This window comes from Pelodiscus sinensis, chromosome 16 (genome assembly GCF_049634645.1).
Source record: "Pelodiscus sinensis isolate JC-2024 chromosome 16, ASM4963464v1, whole genome shotgun sequence".
NCBI classification, from domain to species: domain Eukaryota; kingdom Metazoa; phylum Chordata; order Testudines; family Trionychidae; genus Pelodiscus; species Pelodiscus sinensis.
The window spans coordinates 21,188,500-21,209,131 of NC_134726.1; the positions used below are offsets into that span (position 1 = coordinate 21,188,500).

Here is a 20,632-nt window from a genome sequence, read left to right on the forward strand (position 1 = left end):
GGCAATTTCTCTATCTCTCTCCCTTCCTCCACCTCTCTCTCCCTCCCTTTCTACCTGTGCTGAATCTGGTATTTCTGCCCTTTTGTCATGGGTGGTGGGTGAAGGCCTAGCTGGGGAAGGCAAACACCAGCCCTACCCCTTCTGCTTCAAGCCCCGCACACCCCAGCCCGATCCTTCTTGGCTATCTGAAGGGCCAGGGCTGCTGTGCTATGTAGGGTTGCCAGATGGTTGAAACAAAAATACCAAACACCCGTGGCTCCTTCCCCCCCACCCCCCAAAAAAAAAACCCACTGGGAAAAAATTCTGTTGAAGGGGGGAAAAAAAATTAAAATAAAACAGCATGTCCCCTTTAAGAGTGAGTGCAGGGATAGGAACAGGAGTGGTTGAGCACTAAGACCCAGGGGAGTCATTGCTTCCACTTGGTCTTATTGCGGCAGCCATTTTGTGCTAGCAGCCTTGCAGAACCAGGTAAGTTGGGGGGCTGGGGGTTTTGGGAGATGGGGGGAATTGGGCGGGGAGGCTGGGCACTGAGTGTTTGTAGGGTTGCCAGGTGCCCGGCATTTTTGCCTCCTGGCTGGGGGAAAAAAATCAGAAAATACTGGACATTTTAGGTGTCCAGTATTTTCTGAATTTTTTTACTGGACAGGAAGCGAAAATACTGGACTGTCCAGGTGAATACTAGACACCTGGCAACCCTAGTGTTATGGCCTTGGCCCCAACCCTCCCCAGTGGGAAAGCTGTGCTGCCTCGGCCCTTGCCTCAGCCCTACCCGGTAGTTGGGGAAGCAATTTTCGGAAGGCTGTGCCTTCCCTTGCCTACATGACCAGATGCCCCTGCCTTCTGTCACCACCAGTTTAGAGACAATGCAGCTTCTAGCTAATCCGGCTAACTCTTGTAGTGACTATCAGTTAATTATATAGGATTAAAAGTCTGGCACCCCGAAATGGCCTGTATTATTCTTGATAGGATTAAGTTCTAGGATCTTCTTTGTGATTGTGTGTGTTCCTTTTACACCTGTGAGTTTTTTCTTCTGTAGTATCAATTTTTAGTTGGATTCCAGATTTATAACCAAATTCTTTGTACAACTAACATCAAAACAGGCTCCATCTAGGTTGTTATATTTCTACCTATAAATAATTCCCATTATATGTTCCAGTTTAACTTTTAATCAGTTTTTCTGTTTTTTTCCTCCATCCTGTCTTTGTAATTCTTCGATACAAAACTACGTTAAGTATCAGAGTGTGAAAGAGTAATATAAGGGTAAACACATTACAGGGGTGTAATGTTCATGGATGTTACAAAAACTTCCTGGTGACCTCAGCAGCATTAAAAGAGCTTAACTGTCCTCATAATTACAGTGCATGATAGTTAGACATACAATATGTTGCTAAATGTGAGGTCGCTATTAAACTTTTACATTAGAACACAAGGTTGATAAAGCTGAGGAATGTATTGCTTTCCAATATCTGTTGGAGATCAAAGCAAAAGGTGTTGAAGTGTGATATTAACAGTGTGATAGGAAAAACTTAGGTGGCAAAAATGCAGGAATCTTTTAATTACTGATTCCTCTTCTTTTATTATTTTGGGTGGATTTGTGTATGCCCTGATGCAATCTTAATGATCTCTAAATATAGTTTATATTTTTAATATATAACTAAATAGGCAAACTACATACTCTCACTCTTCTTAAATGGTCTTTTGAGATGTGAATTATTTTCTCTCTCTGGTGATCTCAATTCTCAATCAACTTTTGGCCAGCCTGAGATTTTCTGTGTAGGCAATTTAATTGTTATCATGAATGCAAAAAATAGAATTGCAAATTGGATGGAAACTCAGCCTGTCACAGTTACTTTACGCACCTTTACAAATTACAAGCTTTTTTTTTTTTTTTAAACTATCATAGTGATATTGTTTAAAGAAAACATCCACAAAGGAATTTTGCTTGCGTTTCTGTTGTGAAATATTGTAAAAATATTCCATCTTAGAGCAGGCCATTAGTTCATTTAGTCTGAAGGTCATCTCATATGTGCAGGGGGAAGGATTTATAGATTGTGGTCAACTGGAATGAAGGAGCTGCTATGGAAGGATAAATTCAGTCAAGTGTGAAATATATTGTGTTCGGTGCAATGAGCAAGATATTAACTGCTGCAGCATAGGAAGACTTCATCGTGATGATTTGTTGTAATGAGCACTGTGCTCTACCCTCATCTACCCTTACAGTGGACTACTTTAGGAGCAGAATTAAACACATGACTAATGTGAGAAATTTTTTTCAAACGGAAGAAGCTTCTACATATTTTTATTTATAAGGTTGAAGCAAACAGGATTAGAGTAGAAGCTAAGAAACTGGCCTTGTATGGAAAAAAGCAAAAGGGACCCATTTCCTCTGAGTTGGAGAACGTATTCTTCTCTTTGTACCTCCATGCACATAAGCCAAGGATACATCCCTTAAACTTCGAAGCAGGTGCAAAATAAGATGCATTATAAATTAGCTGTAAAGATGTGGTTTGTCCCATTTATATAACTTCATAATTATTAGTAATTATATCTGAATAGATATATTGACACTTACTTTATTTGGCAGAGTATAATATTTCACGGGCGGATGAGAGTTTTGCGGGGCCCACCTTTGGAGAAAAAAGGCGTCAAATGCGCAAATTGAAGGCTATTTTCATATTAAATGTGAATTGGGTAAATTTGATAGAAACTTAATTTAGTTGGATAATTTTTATTTTAATTATATTGTAAGTCATTCTTAAACAAAATTCTGCATTAATAATTAAAAATTTTCATTTGTATTTAAGTCTCCTGCCTCTTTCTCTTTCTCTTTCTCTTTCTCTTTCTCTTTCTCTTTCTCTTTCTCTCCTGCTCCTGCCCCTCCTGCCTCTCACTCACGGAGCCCAAACGGCCTTTTGGGCCCCGCATGGCGTCCTGGCTGAGCGGCGCAGAACTCAAGCGAGCGCCACAGCAGGAGGTGTAGGGTGATGGGGCGGTGATGTATATGCCCGGGGGTGGGACCTAGAACCTCTGTCACGCCCTTCGCCTCCCGCCCCTGGTCGTGTACATCACCACCCCGCCCCCCTTCGCCTGACGCCGTGGCGCTCGGTTGAGTTCTGCACCACTCAGCCAGGACGCCACACGGGAGCAAGTGGCTCAAGAAGCTGTTTGGGCCCTGCGCGGTGGCTTGGCGCGGGGCCTATTGCAGCGCGGGGCCCGAGGCAGCCACCCTGCTCGCTCTGCCCTAGATCCGCTGCTGATATTTCATATTGTTTACCCTAATCTTACTCCAAACTGAACACTCAATCAGCGTTCCTTCTTTAAATCTCTCAGTCTGACTTTCTCTATAAAGGAAAAAAGCAAAGTACTTTTGAGAACAATTGATTTTCTCTTGCAATAATGGGAATATTCTGTATCTCAGCTGATTAATTTCATAAATTGCACCTTGTAAAGAGGTTTTGGACAATGACCAAAATTCCTGCTGTCAGTAAAGCATATTTGCCTTTGATAGGTGTAAAGTTACTGTTCCAGTTAAATAACCATTTTATAATCTGTAATATAGACAGACCAGTTTAGGAACAGATGATCACAAATGATGCCCTCGCTTGTCACTGTGCTGAGGCTGGAAGCAGCAGAAATGAAGTATTGTAAAAGTCTCTCTTAAATAGGGATATGATAGAAGGACAGATATAGTTGAAGCCTTATGGCTAGGACAGGGGTTCCCAAACTTTTTGACATGGGGACCAGTAAATCCATTCATGGTAACAGTCATTTGCATATTTACATATTAATTAAGCAAATGATGAATATTCAACTAAGTTGTTTCTGGTCCTCCCAAAGCCCCCAGTGCCAGCGTTAGCAAAGCTTTTGATGCAGTCACCCACAATATTCTTGCCAGCAAGTTAAGGGAATATGGATTGGATAAATGGATTGTAAGATGGTGAGAAAGCTGGCTAGATCAGGGTTTCCCAGACTTTTTACTTTAATCGGAAACTGGGTTTTTTTCAGTACTGTTTTTTGCAGCACAAAAAATATAAACACATAAAAAAAATTAAAAATGAATAAATGTTCAGTGTTTCACCTGGCTACATCCTCCGCAAGGCCAGGGCTTGGGGGACCTGGCGCTGCATGGGCGATCCAGGAGGCGGGAGCAGGAGCAGATTGGGGGTAGGGTATCTGGCTACGAGGGAGGGTGCAAGGAGGGGTAGAGTTGCCAGGTGTCCAGTTTTGTACCGGTCAGTCCGGTATTTGAGGCTTCTGTCCGGGAAACAAATTGAGAAAATACCGGACATATAAAATGTCCAGTATTTTCTAATTAGGTAAGCTTTATTATTATTAGGTTTATCAGTCCTTAGCTGCGAACTGCCTGGCTGGTAGATGTGCTCAGGCTGCATGAGTGTGTCTACCAGCCAGGCAGTTCACAACTACTCTAGGGAAGGTACGTGGGGCGGGGTGGCAAAATGGAATCCCCGGGGCCGGACTCACTTGTGTGCCTGAGTCTGCATGTGTCCAGGTCAGTCCCACTCTGCCCCCCCCTTCTCCTCCCGAACTCCCCAGTCCAGTCCTGCTTCCCCCGTCCAGCCCTGCTTCCGGCAGCTGGTTCTCCCATCGTCCTCCTCTCAATCTCCCCCATCTACCCCCCCCCCCCCGCGTCCCGTCCCCTGGCCAGCCCACTGCCTCCGTCCAGCCCTGCTTTCAGAGGGTGGTTCTCCAGTCCTCCTCCTCCTGATCTCCCCCAGCCAGCTCCCCCCACCCTCTGTTCAGCCCTGTTTCTGCCACCCACTCTCCCCGATCTCTGCCAGACAGGCCGCTACCCGTATCCTGCTTCTGCCGCCCGCCCGCTTGGATCTCTGCCGGAGAGCCCTGCTGCCCTTAACCCTGCTTCCGCTGCCCGCATCTCCACCGGACCATCCCGCTATCCCTAACCCTGCTTCTGCTGGCCACCCTCCCGCCAGCCCTGATCTCTGCTGGACAGCCCTGCTTCCCGGTGGCTGGTTTGTGCCCCGCCCCCCGCTCCACTCACACACCACCTCCCAGCCTCCCATGCTCTGCTCCCCCCCGGCAGCCATGCTGAGGCCCGGTATTTTTTTCCCGTGGCCTGGTACTGGGCCGTGGCCCACAGTTTGGGAAACACTGGGCTAGTAATGACAAATAGAGAAAACTGATTGTTTTCCCCCCTTCGTCATTCCCCTTCTTCCTCTTCTTCCCAACCAAATCCAAACAGACAATCCAAACGATTTGAGCACTTCTCTAGAAGTGTTGAGTCAATAAGAACATAGGATTTTTAAAGGTGACCAAGCAAATTGCACAAGAAACTAATCATGAAATAAGGAAGCCAACTCTATATTCTTGTTAATCTCATAATTCTGCCCTTCCATAGATGTTTTTCATTTTTAGAGGCATTGTCATATAATTTTTTGTTTTTAAACAAAGACCATTAGTTCTACAAAAAAGGGCTTGGGAATAAATTAGCATATTGTCACTCTAAAGCAGAGCAATAACTTTTGATGAGGGGCTACTTCTAAGAATTTCATAAGCGATCCACGACCACAGTCTTTTATGATATTAATGGACAAGATGCAAGGCCTGGGATGGAGGTTGAATGCAGAAGAAAACTTCAAGTAGGGAACTGGGATGCAGGAGGGGTTGCCGAGGGTTTGGGTCGTGATGTAGTGCAGGAGTGGGTTGTGACCTGGGGCAGGGGATTGAGGTGCAGTGTCTGGGAGGGGATTCTGATCTAGAGAGGGAGTATAGGAAGGCGTGCATAGCCTGGGAATGGGGCTGTGACCTGGGGTAAGGATGCAGGACAGGGTACAGAGGGTTTGGGTTGTTACCTGGGGCAGGGAGTTGGTTTGCACGGGGGGCGGTTCCTCGTGAAGTCTCTGGCTGGGAGGTGCTTACCTTGGGCAGACTCCCTGCCTTTCGCACCCCCCCCCCACGCTGCTTAAAGCAGCCGACTACTGTGGCCGCGTGCGATTTCCAGCCAATTGGAGTTGCAAGATTGTGCTGAGGGTGGGGGCAACGCACAGAGTCACCTCCCCCCAGGGGCAGTGGCGTGTGAGAGAGCCTTCCTGAGAGTCCTACTGGGCTGTGGGACATTGGCAGCCCATAATATTGTGATGGTTTGTAACGATTAGGGGTTTGGAACGGGTCCCATATGAGGAGAAGTTAAAGCGACTGGGACTCTTCAGTTTAGAAAAGAGGAGGCTGAGGGGGGATATGATAGAGGTCTATAAAATCATGAGTGGTGTGGAGAGGGTGGATTTATTAGTTCCCATAATAGAAGAACTAGAGGACACCAAATGAAATTAATGGGTAGGAGGGTTAAAACTAATAAAGAAAGTTCTTCTTCACACAGCGTGTAGTAAATCTGTGGAACTCCTTGCCAGAGGCTGTGAAGGCTAGGACTATAACAGAGTTTAAAGAGAAGCTAGATAATTTCCTGGAGGTTAGGTCCATAAAAGGCTATTAGCCAGGGGATAGAATTGGTGTCCCTGGCTTCTGTTTGTCAGAGGCTGGAGAGGGATGGCAGGAGACAAATTGCTTGATCATTGTCTTCGGTCCACCCCCTCTGGGGCACCTGGTGCTGGCCACTGTTGGTAGACAGGCTACTGGGCTAGAAGGACCTTTGGTCTGACCCAGTACGGCCGTTCTTATGTTCTTATGGGCTAGATCTGAAGGTTGGTGGGCTGAATCTGGCGTGGGGCTGTATTTTGCCTGCCCTCCTTTAAGGCATATCTTTCTGAGAATAGCGATGGGCTTCTTGTCTGTTCCAGGGGCTTGAGTAAGACAAATCGGTATCTAAAGAGTGACCTAGGAAGATCAATCAGGAGATAGTTGTTTTCTGTGGCCATTCTCTGAAGTAGGAGAATGATGATGAGAGTGAACCCAAACTGCAGTTATCCAGCTTCAAAGTGGTAGATGTGTATTTTGGTGCTAGCACAAATATTGTTTGGTAAGATTTACTCCCAGACCGTTTTTTTTTCCTAAAGGAAAGGAGAGAATAACCAAGCAGCTTGGGCCACAAGATTTCTGTTTCATTTGTTGGGATTAGAAAAATACTACATCGAGTCTCGCTACATCATTTGATTATGTGATAACTTGGTTTAGGGACAGGAGAACTGTGGAAGATAAAGCAATTAATTTCTTTGTTCTAGAATGCACATCTGTTACTGCTTTCTCTCACTCAATAACATTCTGAGAGAGTTATTTGTCTCCCATTGGGCCAACTGTGTGAATTAATGTGGAAACAAATAAAAACAGCCCCTTTACTTGGAATAAATATGCACGCTAAAAAGGAAGCATGTGGTCTGAATAATGAAAAGTTCAGAAGGTCACACAAGTGTGTGCTAGAAAGAAATGAGTCATAAGAACTACAGTTTTTCTAAAGCAAATGTTTCACTCCTTATTCCTCTCAAACTTAGTTTTGATATCATGTGGTTCTATATTTAGTAAATTTGCTTAAAGCCTTATGTGTCAAAGTTAATCTTTGTAAAGCAAGTTTCTGTCCTGGAAATGGCACTACATAATATCAGTGGCATCTCTGGGTTACAGATTTTTTCCATCCTTTCTTCTGAGTTTCTGCTTTTCTTCTGTATTAGGAATCAGTAGACCTGTGTTCCATTTCTCACTCTGCCGTAGGTTTCTACCACTATTCTGCTGTAGGTTGTCTTTCTGGCCTGACACAAGTCACTAAGGGCATGTCGAAATGGCTCATTTTGGCTTTTGGCACTGTCTGTACAGCAGGAAGTTTAAGAAAGAGCACTCTTCTGCCGAGTTTCCTTACTCCTCATAAAATGAGGGTGACAGGAGTCAAGAAGTCTTCCAGCTTGACATTATTTTGACATTGTTGAAATAACTGCTTGTAGTTAAGACGCGGACTATGATATTTCACAGTAACATTAGTTATTCCAAAATAATACTGCTGTGTAGACGTGCCCTATGTTACTATGTACAAACTTGCAATGACTAACTGATTTAGAAGCCTAAATATCATTTTCAAAAGGGATTTAGATACTTAAGAACCTCAATTTTTCCTATCTATAAAGAATGGGGATAGCACCAATTTTGAAAAGTGCTTTGAAGTCCCTGGGTACTTGCCTTCAATAGAATTTAAATGTGTCTAACTACTTTGGGGTCAAAAAATTGTATTTCTTCATTGCAGCTTTCTAGAACACTCCAGTAAACACTATTCCAAGAGAAGTTTGAGGTGGGAGTTAGGAATTTCTTTTCAATACCTTTTATTAATATAATTGAAGAGCAGACATTCTCATTGAGTTTGTTTGGTATTATGGTGCAGTTTATTTATAGTTGTGCTTTACCATACCATTAATGGATCTCTTTTCAAACCTGTGGAAACAAATAGAAGAAAATCTCAAGAATTCATGTAGTATATTGTTCAGAGGAGTCCTCAGATCTTGGTAGCTTGCAGCACCTCTGATACTATTTTTCATTTTATAGTCCTGTTTTAAGTAAAGAATGTAAACATTTAAGAATACGATAACTGCATTTACCTCCTAATTATCATTGACCTCTATAATGAGTTTTACAAAATCACTGAAGTTTGGGATAGAACTTATTAGGTCATTCTGTCTGCTTATATCCTGGCTTGCATCAGGTCTGGGACCCATTCCTGCTGAAGCTCTGCATTTAAAGTATATTAGGAGCCAGGCGGGCTGCCCAGCTCAGTTCTGGCTTGCCCTGGGTCCAGAAACTCAGCCCCACTCCTACCCCTCTCCCCAGAGAGGGGCTGCTGCCATCTCATGCTGTATCAGAGGCAGTAGCGCAAGGTGACAGTCAACCAGTCCACGAGGAGAGCTGGTTTTTAACCCATCTCCCCTCGTGGACCAGCTCCCACCTCCTGGCACCCTGCACTGCTGCCTCCGATATAGAGGCAGCAGCGTGGAGTGGCAGGGGCTCCATAGGATTGGGGCTGGAGCACACTGGCTGCCAGCCCCATCCCTAGCGACTATAGAATAGTTGAGTAACTGATGTATGAGGTTAATTGACTGTTCCATTAACTGATATTTAACATTCCTAATTTGGACCAGCTTCTGTTGGTAAGACAGATAAGCTTTTGAACTACTCAGACTTCTTCCTCAGAATTGGGAAAGGTACCCATAGGAGGAGGACCTTAGAAAAAGCTCTGTGGTGTTCAAAAGCTTGTCCCATCTCCCCAGTAGAAATTGGTTCAGTAGAAGACTTTTACCTCATCCATGTTGCGATATTTAATTATAACACACACTAAACAAGCTTTAGATAATAGGCATGTTTGTGAATTCAAGTGCTACAGTGATGTAACTATTTTAATGTTTTTTTTATAGCTGATGCCTTTTTCAAAGCTGCAGTGAGCCTTGTTCCTGAAGTGCCAAAGATGATCAATATAGATGGGAAGATGCGTCCCTCTGAACCATTTCTCCTGGAATTCCTCTGTAATTTCTTTTCCACTTTATTAATTGTTCCAGTAAGTAACTTCAGTATGAATTGCCATGTGAAGTATTTAATATCTAAAGCTTGAGGTGACTATTGGTATTTTGGCTTGGCTGCTTATAGATAGACTTGTTTTAAATTGGGTATTTCTTACATGTGTTGTTATAGTAAAGGACATAGTACTTCAGTTTTCAATTAAAATAAATAATATTTCTGTTTCTGTATATCAAAGTACATGAATTGTAGTTGAAAGAGTGTCAAAAGTTACTTGAACACAGCATAACTAAAACCTTAATTCTGTAGTTTCATAACAATACTCCCTATTCTTCAAAAGTCAGAAACATGTAAGCAGACTCTGACTCTGTCAGATGGACAGTGGGAGTGAATTTGAATCTGAGACTACTGTTACTGCTCTGCTGGAAACTCCCAGACATTCAGATCTGGGAAAAGTTTGCTTAAATGCCCAGATAATCTTAACTGGGAGAGGAGAGGCTTTTCGGATAACTAGGAACCAGAGTGTGTAAGTGTGTACGGTTCACTGTCACCCCCTTGAATTATATCTGGAATTGAACAATGAGCCACAAGAGTCTTTGATGCTCTGGTAAAATATGTTCTCTGCTGATAAAAGTGCTTGCTTCTGCATTGTGTGCCTGTTGTTTGAATGGACTCCAAAGGAAAGCATGTACAGCAGTCTAATTAGGAAATAGCAAAGCCATGGAGAATGGAGTTGTGGCCCACGTCTCAATCAGTTCAATCAGAGAAAAATAGCTGTTAACCTCCTACCCAAAGCAAGTGGGCGGGGGGAGGGCAGGAAGCATTTCATGTTTCTGTAGTTTCAAGTGGCTTATGAAACAAGGAAGGATCCAGGAATATCCTTTTTGAACCTCTTTGAGACAGGATTTGTGCACTTCATCAGTATGAGGGAAGGGTCAGATACCAACCTTGCCATTTTCTCTGGTTGTTTCACTCAGTGGACTGAAACAATTTTTTTTATCTAAGTTTCAACCTGCTCAGTTTCATCCAGCTTAATACTTGGAAGCATATGGACAGTATGCTCTTTTGATTCAGTGTCAAGGATGCATTAAGCTGAGTGTCATCTGCATACAGAGGTACTGCATCCCAAACTCACACTCTGATAATGTCACATCCAGTACTGATCAGGAGGAATGAGATTAGGGTGCTGCTGCATCTTGCATTAAAGGAGCCCAAAGGATGGATAAGCAATTGCCCAATGACATTTTCTTCAGTCTCTCCAAAAAGAGGGCTTAAGGCTACTTTAACCATGAAAAATCTTCTTCCCTCATAGACATAGTACCTATTTGCTTGATTTCTGCCAGTGATGAAGAATGAGAAACCAGGACTTAAGTGAGTGAAACTGATTCTGAACTGATGGGGTGTTTGTTCCTCAAACAGCTGCTAATCCAGTTTGAATTTCCACTATTGGTTACCTTTGTTAGATGGTTCTAACTTTACTCATGAAGCTTGAGTAAGAAAGTGGTCATAAAAGGTTTTGCCTGCAGAAAGACCTTTACAGTTATTGATGGTGTTACGGAGAGGTGTATTGACACTTTGAATTTAGATGTCCTTCATGGGTTCAAAACTGAATATCCATTATATTTGAAAGAAGATCTCTGAAGAGAATCCTTGCCCTTCTATTGCATGTTTGCACACAATACTGGCATGGCACTTTTTCTTAGCCTAAGGGACTTACAGAACATTCCTTATTAAACAATAAAAGGACCTGAAGTATTGTGAATATCACTGAGTATAAAGAAATAATTAGAAGGGGCCTTCTGTATCATAGCCAGAAATAAAACGAGATTCAGTTTAGGGAAAATGCAGACTAATACCATATATCTGCATGTTGGTTATTTCCCCAGTACACAGTAGAAAGGGGAAACCTGGAAAGCAGTAATAATACCTATTTTTCCCCATCCAGACAGTGTGTAGAATGAATGTGGATGACTGTCTCCAGATTAATTTCATTCTATTTTACAGCCTTAATTTTAAAGACTAGTCAGCTGCTTACTAGTTGGAATTATGGGTGAAACACTGGGTCTGTGCTATCAATTCCTTGGCACTGATAGTTCAGTGGTCCTCATGCTAAAACCTAGTGAACTTTACATTGAATCTTACAGCCAGCATGGGTTTGTGAAGAACAAGTCATGCCAAACTAATCTGATAGCTTTCTTTGATAAGATAACGAGCCTTGTGGATAAGGGAGAAGCGGTGGATGTCATATACCTAGACTTTAGTAAGGCATTTGATACGGTCTCGCATGATATTCTTATTGATAAACTAGGCAAATATAACTTAGATAGGGCCACGATAAGGTGGGTGCATAATTGGCTGGATAACCGTAGTCAGAGAGTTGTTGTTAACGGTTCTAAATCCTGCTGGAAAGGGATAACAAGTGGAGTTCCTCAAGGGTCTGTTTTGGGACCCGTACTGTTCAATATCTTCATCAATGATGTAGATATTGGGATAGAGAGTACGCTTATTAAGTTTGCAGATGATACCAAACTGGGTGGGGTTGTGACTTCTTTGGAGGATAGGGACATAATTCAAAATGACCTTAGCAAGTTAGAGAAATGGTCAGAGGTAAACAGGATGAGGTTTAATAAAGAGAAATGCAAAGTGCTCCACTTAGGAAGGAACAATCAGTTCCATACATACAAGATGGGAAGCGACTGTCTAGGAAGGAGCATGGCAGAAAGGGATCTAGGGGTCATAGTGGACCACAAGTTGAATATGAGTCAACAGTGTGATGCTGTTGCAAAAAAAGCAAATATGATTCTAGGTTGTATCAACGGGTGTGTTGTAAGCAAAACTCGTGAAGTCATTCTGCCGCTCTACTCTGCACTAGTTAGGCCTCAGCTGGAGTACTGTGTCCAGTTCTGGGCGCCACATTTCAAGAAAGATGTGGAGAAATTGGAAAGGGTACAGAGAAGAGCGACAAGAATGATTAAAGGTCTAGAGAACATGACCTATGAAGCCAGGCTTCATGAACTGGGCTTGTTTAGTTTGGAAAAAAGAAGATTAAGGGGGGACATGATAGCGGTTTTCAAATATCTAAAAGGGTGTCACAAGGAGGAAGGAGAAAATTTGTTCCTCTTGGTTTCTGAGGACAGGACAAGGAGTAATGGGCTTAAAGTGCAGCAGGGGAGGTTTAGGTTGGACATTAGGAAAAAATTCCTAACTGTCAGGGGGGTCAAATATTGGAATAAATTGCCAAGGGAGGTGGTGGAATCTCCCTCTCTGGAGATATTTAAGAACAGGTTAGATAGACATCTGTCAGGGATGGTGTAGGTGGAGCTTGGTCCTGCCTTGAGGGCGGGGGGCTGGACTCGATGACCTCTTGAGGTCCCTTCCAGTCCTATTATTCTATGATTCTATGATTCAGGAATTGACAAATTTTTAACGTATGTAGTATTGTAAACTCCTAAAGGTGTCTTAATTACCAGGTGGCTTCATTTATGCAGGATTGCTTGATGAAAACAGGATTCACATTTTAACTTTAAATCATCTAATGTATGGAGTTCACAGGGGAACTTTCATACTACATACAGCAGGTTGGAAATTATCTACATGTTCTCTTTTGTAATGCACAAATTGTATGACCACTTTAACTACAAAAGACCTTTTCCACATCCATTACCCTGTCTAGGCGTAGTAAGTTGTCTTCCCTTCTTCTGTGGTTTACAGGATCTAGAATTAAATCACAATACAAATAACAAAATAAAACCCATTTTGAAGAGACTGTCATTTTGGAAAGGGCGCAAGGGTCAGTAGGTTGCTGGAAAAGACTGTTTCTCTAAAGTGCTGTTTCTGTCTCTGATAAAACATAATGTAGACTTGAAGAAGAAAACCAGGTAAACTTGAAAGCTTGTCCCTGTCACCCACAGATATCCAATAAAAGGTGATATCTCATCCTCATCCCTTCTCTCTGTTATGTAGACCAACAAATTTGTAAAATATGGACGTATAACAGGAATACAATGTGGAATTTTGACTTTTATTTGCCAGAGTCCATTGTTATAAGTGACTTTAATCATGGGCAGCTGTTTTAACATTTTTAACTGATGTTGTTTCAAGCAGGCATAATTTTTTATTTTTGAAGAAGAGGACAGATTTTTACAAAATGTTATAATTGTATTCCTTTCCGGGATTTAACCCAGAGATGTGTTTTACTTGCAGATATAAGAAAGTTCCCACTGAACAGAAGTAATTATTTCTGAAAGAGAGACCATCTTAAATTAATGATAAATATCCAAAGATGGAACTTATTTAAGCAAGGAAATCCAGAATTTTTTACTATGAAAATGATAGCATTTTAAACACAAAGGGAAACCATACATGTTATAACCAAGATAAAAAACCCATTTACTAAGCAAGTCTCCCTTGGAGCCCATACTTACCCTACCACTTCTAAGGCTGACATTCATTCATTTGGATAAAAATTGTGCTTGGAGTGGAAACTCAGTTGCAACCTTAAATGTGGGCCATGTAGTATTATGTCATGACTTTTCTCTTGCTATTTTTTTTTAGTTCTTCTCTCTCTCTCATTGTCCTAGAAAACCTCTTTTCCCTTCGACAGGGGAACATTTTTTCTTTTCCCTCCCACTTTTTCCAGTGTCCTCATTCCTGCTTCCTATTCTCCCACTCTCTCTGCCCACATCTGCAGCAACATCACAAACAGCTGTTGATCATGCTGCTTTCTTTGCTTGTTCATTGTGCTCTCCCAGAAACCAGGGTGTGTGTCTGCCAGAGACATGCATTTAAGGCAGTTTGAGGGAGTACATTGTCTTGAATATGGAATACAGGAGAAGAGTGGCTAGCAGCAGTGTGTTGTGTGTCTGTTGTGCATGTGTGGCACTGAAGAGAGGTAACTTCAGAATTAGACTTTCACTTAAGAAAATAGTCAGGAAGGAGAATGAAATGCCTGGCCTATTGCAGTACAGCCGGTCCCCGAGTTATGAACGCATCGACTTATGACCGTTCGTATTTATGACCAACTTCCTATACAGCCGGTCTCCAAGTTACGAATGAAATCTGCACTTACGAACAGCGCGGCCGTACGTAAGTGAATGTAATCCGATTTACAAACAGATCAAGTTACGACCTAGTGTTTGGTACGTAACTCGTTCGTAAGTCGGGGACTGGCTGTAATAGGCAATGATAGGGAGGTCAGACCTCACCTTTAGGTCTGCCGGTGCTGGAAGAGATTTCCAGTGAGAGGCTGGGATTCCAGAGACTACAGTTTTCGTTGCTTTCATCCCCCAGTGCCTCTATCATGTCCCTGCAGTCCTGTCCTCTCCACTCACTCCTTGGAGGAAATGCTCATTACAGTATGGCTGCCCTAGCGGTGCTAGTTTGTCACAAACCACCATATCCCAGCTGATCTTGAGCTTGGTGCAATGTTGAAACTGATCTTAAAAAAAATGAACTGTTTCTAAAAGTTTCTGTGCTTGTAATTATTTCTTTCAATATTAAAAGGCCATTGCCATTCTGTAGCTTTGGTGCCTTCCCAATGTGTATTTTCTCCTAAGACTCATAATTACATGAGTAATATACTTGTTTTTGTAGTTTACTGAAATAATAAGAGTAAAAAAAACTAACTAGTATGTGTAATTTTGGAAGTTCAGCTATTAAGAAGTTGTCAGCTAGTTTTGTTTGCTTCCCCCTCAGATTAGAAAGCAATGGATTTCAAACCTTGTCTGCTGCAGCTGCCTAGCCCAGGTTGATTATTATGGGTCAAAAAGATGCCATAATTTTCTCTTGCCATGTGTTTTAAATGAGCTTGCTAGGAAGCACACTTTAGAAAAGTCACTGACGGCTTTAATTATATTGTATTTTGCTGCACTTTAATTATATTGTATTTTGCTGCACAGAGATGTTGCTGCACTTTAAAAACCAAAACCTCAAACCTGTCTCTGATTATTGGTTTGTGTGTCTGTTGTTCTGTAGGACCATCCAGAACAGGGAGTGTTGTTTCTGGTGCGAGGACTACTTAACGTGATCCAGGATTATACGTGGGAGGATAATAGCGATGACAAAGTCCGGATTTACACAAATGTTCTGCATCTACTCTCTGCAATGACTCAGGAGACCTACATCTATCATATAGACAAAGGTAAACAGAGGATTTTGTGGGTTCTATGCTCTTATACATATAGGGCTTGACAAGTGGCGGCGAGCCCTGCTCGCCAGCTGCGCGGTTTGGCACGCTGCGCATGTGCAGACCGTGCTGCGCATGCGCTGATCGCGCTGTGGTACCGTGCTGGGCTAAAATCTACTCGCCACGGGTGAGTAGATTGCCGTAATTGTCAAGCCCTGTGTGTGTGTTTGTGTGTGTGTTTTTATATATATATATATATATATATATATATATATATATATATATATATATATATATATATACTTATCCTATTGCATTTTATCAGTGATTTGCCATTTTGTAAATGTTAGCTGATCAAATTTGATTCAGTAACTTTATACAATAGATTATTTTCCTGCACAAATCTGCGTACTACAGTCTAGAATGACCATAAGAGATCATTTTGGATTCTAAGAAGGCGGCATCCAGGCTATATTTAAAATAAAACAATATTCCACAAAGAGCATTTATATTTAATCCACTTGTTTCAAGCTTTATTTGGGACTCCAAACTGGCTTCATGAAACATTCGGTTGAGTCCTCCATGATTTGTAAATAATATTATTTTATTGCAACCCACTTGTCAAAGAGATATATCCTCCTCTGTGCTCAATCCACAGGTGATGCAAGTCTGTTTGAGCTCTCAGTTGGAGAATCTGGATCTTTAACGCAAGCTGTAAAGAGTCATCATTTCAGCTCTAGGAGTCTATGGTTCAGTCCCCAGTGTCTGCTAAGATAATGGCTGTTAAATTAGTACAGGGATGATCCAACTTTGTAAGGTCTCATACTAATTCAGAAGTTCTTAAAACTGTTCTCACAATTTTCCTCCTTCTTCCTCACTCCAAAGGATCATACTGAGGATAATAAAGCTCCATCTATTTCACTAAGAGATTCCTTAACTGCTTCCCAATAGATATGTTGTCATGCATGACCCTCCTATACTTTACCAAAGAGGTTAAAATAAATTAATGGATTCCATTGTTTACAAAAAGGCAAAAATAGCATCTAAAAGAGCCAGGAATCCTATTGTGAGGTCTGTTGCATTGTGAAAGGACTGTGCTATAACTGACCTGTCTCAGGAAAAACATAGAGCAAGGGCAATAATTTTGGATGCCCCCACCCCTAAGGAAAATCTCAGCTCCTATTGGCTGGTTTCCACACAAAGCCTCAGCCCTCCTCCATGCCAGAGGGGCAGTTGGTATGCCAGATTAAAAGGCTTGTCGGGCTGAATCTTGCCCACCCCTGACATAGAGCATAATCAGTTGCATTTTGAGCTATAAACTCAAACCAGCACAACTTATCATTGTGAATCTAGATGTTCTTAACTGCCAGCATAAAAGTGTGTCTAGTGCTCTCCTTTTTAACTGCTTTAACTACTGAGAGAGGCTTTACCCTGATCTTTTGCTATGGAGATCCTCCAAACTTTACCCTCTGCTCTTCTTTTCTTATTTTTCTGGGACACCACCTGGCTAACTTCAACCTTGAGCATTACCTCTGTGCTTTTGTAACTCTACTTCAGCCGTGGCCTACCAGTGACTTGAAAGCCACCCCTGCATCCACAAAAATGGTCCTCTCCTCCTGGCTCCCTGTGCTGACCTGTGCGGCCATAAAAGCTGCAGAAATAAAGATGGCAGCAGGCAGCAGGAACCTGCTGTGGCCAAAAAGCCTCAAAACGCGTTTAAATTAGGTTTATTAAAGGGTCAGAGCCTTTTTGGGGGGGAGGGAAGGGTTGGCTTGACCAGGGGCTCCTTTTAAAGGGACAGTCTCTCCCCCCCCCCCCCCCCCACACCTTTTTTTCCCCTCAACAACTGTGCTCTGGCTCTTTGTGTTGGATCCACTGCTATCTTGGCTCTTTGCCCAGAACAGGTTGGCCACCCCAGCTCCATAACCCAGGGTCTTGTTCTGTTGGCGCCATAAATTCTTGATGCTATGCCTGAAAGAGAGTGTGATGCTTTCTGGGTAAAAGTCAATTTTGAGTCAATTTGTAACTCTGCTGGTTCTGGTGTAAGCCTACAGAAGTGTGAATTCGGCACATGTATTAAAAATGGCAAAGAGAGTTTGCTAAGATAGGCCAGTTGGTTTTGTTTAAAATCCAGGTGTAAATCTAAACAGAGGTGGATATGTGTAAATGAAGAATTTTGTTTTATGGACTCACTTTCCCTCAGTTTGAGGATTCCCTGTCAGCTGCCTTTGTGAAGGCTTTCGTTGCAGATTGTCCATACCTCCAGGATTTCTCCATTGTGGCAATGTGGAAATGGAAGAAGGAAAAAAAGACTTTTTCCAATATGTTACTTATTTTATTGCTTGACGAGACATGGCATCAGCCACCTAATAGGAACATCTGCTGGTCACTTCTGTTAAACTTCGCATTCTCCCTCTACTGGACTAGCCTTTTGGGTTCTGATAGCTTTGCATTTTACCTTTAGTCTTTATGCTTCATCTTTTATTTTTTTAAGATCATCATGAGGTTGAACTCTGTTTGGTTTTATACTTTTAAGAACTTAAAATTCATGAGAAACATTAAATATTTCATGCTGTTATTCCTGATTACCGCCTGTCTCCGACTTACGAACCGGTTACGGACCAAGTAATTGGTCGTAATTCAGTTTGTTCGTAAATCGGACCCCATTGAGTTACACGCGACCGCGCTGTTTGTAAGTGCGGATTGCGTTCGTAACTCGGGGTCTGCCATTTACGACATTTTTGGTCGTAACTGCGAATGGTCGTAAGTCGAACATTCGCAGCTCGAGGACTGGCTGTAGTCCTATGATATATGGTGAAGGAGACAAAATGGAGAAAGTGACATAGCGGACCCATTTTTTTAAGATCAAAGAACAAGCCTCAAAGAACAGTGGTAATATTTTTTTCTTTTAAAAGAAAAATGTTAGATGGGTGAATCAGCCTGAATAATTATACAAAGTGACTAGTTAGAACTTTTCAGATGAATTTCTGTTTACTTCTACTGGGAATTGCGCTAACAAAACTTTTAGAATTTGTTAAGAGTATTTGCATATATATGTTTAGAGGGACTTTCCTTTTGTTTGAACTGTCAACATAACTTAGGCTTATCAACTCTTCACATGCATATATTATTTAACAACTCTAAAGCTCAAAATGCAAAGCTCAGTCCTGCTCTAAAATTCAAGCATGTGGGGACACATCTGATACATTTATCTATTATGCAACACTGTTGCCAGTTTTACAGGAGATAGAATCAAATCTATATATGTGAAAGGAGGCTGAATTGCTAGTATCTGTTGTGGGAATCGCCATTTTAAAACTCTGGCTGTATCTTGAGATATCATAGTGGCAAACCTTAGTTTATAACAAATGACTAAAATGGATCTATTAACATTTATCATCAAATTGAAATACATTTTGTGCTGGCTCTGTTTTACACTGTAAGTCCCTACAGAGCAACACAATAGTTCTTTCAGTAGTACTCCCAAATTTTGTTTCATCCTACCAAATTCCTTGTATCCTGCTAATGTTGCAAGATGTAATTGCCCCTCACCTAGTTGCTTGGAGTAGGCTGATTAATCTGCAAAATTTCCCAAGTTTCTTTTTTAAAGTGGGGAAAAGTTTGAGAGGGAATGATCACAACCACCATTAACTGAGGCTTTAGCTCTTTGTGATTATGATGGGGCCAGGACTATTCAAGTTGAATCAATGGAATTTTACTATTGACCTCATTGGAAGCAATATCAGGCTTTTTTGGCCTTCCCTGGGTTTGGAGAGGCCCCAATTCTTTATATACCTGCTTCCTGTTTCCACATGGGCTGTTTTGACAGTCTAACTATAAACAGATGGTGGATTTGGAAGCTCATTGTCATACTGTGGGATAAAGAAAAAATATATATTCCCCTACTAGAATCTGAATCCTTATAGTGGAGACATAATGCTGGAGAAGATAGTAATATTTTCTACGTATTTAAAACAACACTTTTTTTGTATTTTGTAAATGCAGCTTGGTTTGGATGTGGTAATTCTGTCTTCTTAAATCATGATAGGGAAGGTGGAACAATAACAAAAAAAAAACCTTTCCATACATTGTATGAATTCCAGTCACTGGACTTGTAGGTCACTGATACTGACAGCTTGGATAGCACTGAAGCTTAATAGCCTTTCCATAAAGAGGATAGATGTAGTTGGTGACAGCAAAGTTTAAATCCTGCTTCAGGATCCATGTAAAGGAAATAGAAGCCCAGTTTCTCCTTTAAGTGGTATCTGCACTGATTTCCTGGTTCCTGCTTTCTAAGTACCCATTCATGAAGGATTGACTTCTCTGATGTCCAATTTTAAAAATTGTGCTCGGTTACAAAAATTCTGATTCAGACAATGATAAAAAAGTTGCTGCAAATGTAGTGTGCTGCAGAAGATGGCTAAACTGTACAGCAGAGAAGATTGGCCTTTGTGGACTGTAATTGCTTGTGGGTTTTACACTCAGATTCAAAGATATCACTCTGGCAATTGCTTATTTTCATTGTATAGGTAGAACTGTGAAAGTGAGATACTGGATGATAAAATGTTTGCAAGTGTGTGGGAGAGTTAGTAGCAGAACTGGGAATAGAACACAAATATCTTGACTTTTGGTCCCCTGCTTTCACCATTAGACAGTGCTGCTTTCTGGTGGTATACTGATTTTCCAAGAGAGGCAGATCTAAAATGCTTGAGTCCTTCTGGTGGATGGCTTACCAAAATAGTCACCTATCATGATAAGAATGTGTCATGGGGTGAGCATCCTAGCAGGAAATTTACAATTGAGCCAATATGGAATACCAGACTGTAGTCTAGATCTTCTTAGTCTCTTTCAGACTCCCTAAGAAGTGGTGAGCCTATCTTTTTCCACTTATAAAAAGGGCAGAATAACACTTACCTTCCTCATGGGGATGTTCTGAAGTATAAATGTTGTAAAGTTCTATGACATCTTCAAATAAAAAATGCTGTGTGAAGCAGTTATTTTCCCTCTTACTCTGGGGCAACATTTCTGTTTCTAGGCAGCAGCACCAGGGATTACATGGATTTTTTGGAATACCTTGCACAAAGAGAT

The 20,632-nt window shown here is 41.7% G+C and overlaps 1 protein-coding gene across 1 annotated transcript in view; it reads left to right on the forward strand.

Annotated features, from left to right (window-relative positions):
- Nucleotides 1-20,632, forward strand: part of VPS35L (VPS35 endosomal protein sorting factor like) — a 144,944-nt gene that overhangs the window by 98,823 nt on the left and 25,489 nt on the right. Inside the window, exons 27-28 of the mRNA XM_006123143.4 lie at nucleotides 9,321-9,460; nucleotides 15,394-15,559. Coding sequence (XP_006123205.2) covers nucleotides 9,321-9,460; nucleotides 15,394-15,559 — 306 coding nt within the window. The remainder of the gene's footprint in view (nucleotides 1-9,320; nucleotides 9,461-15,393; nucleotides 15,560-20,632) is intronic.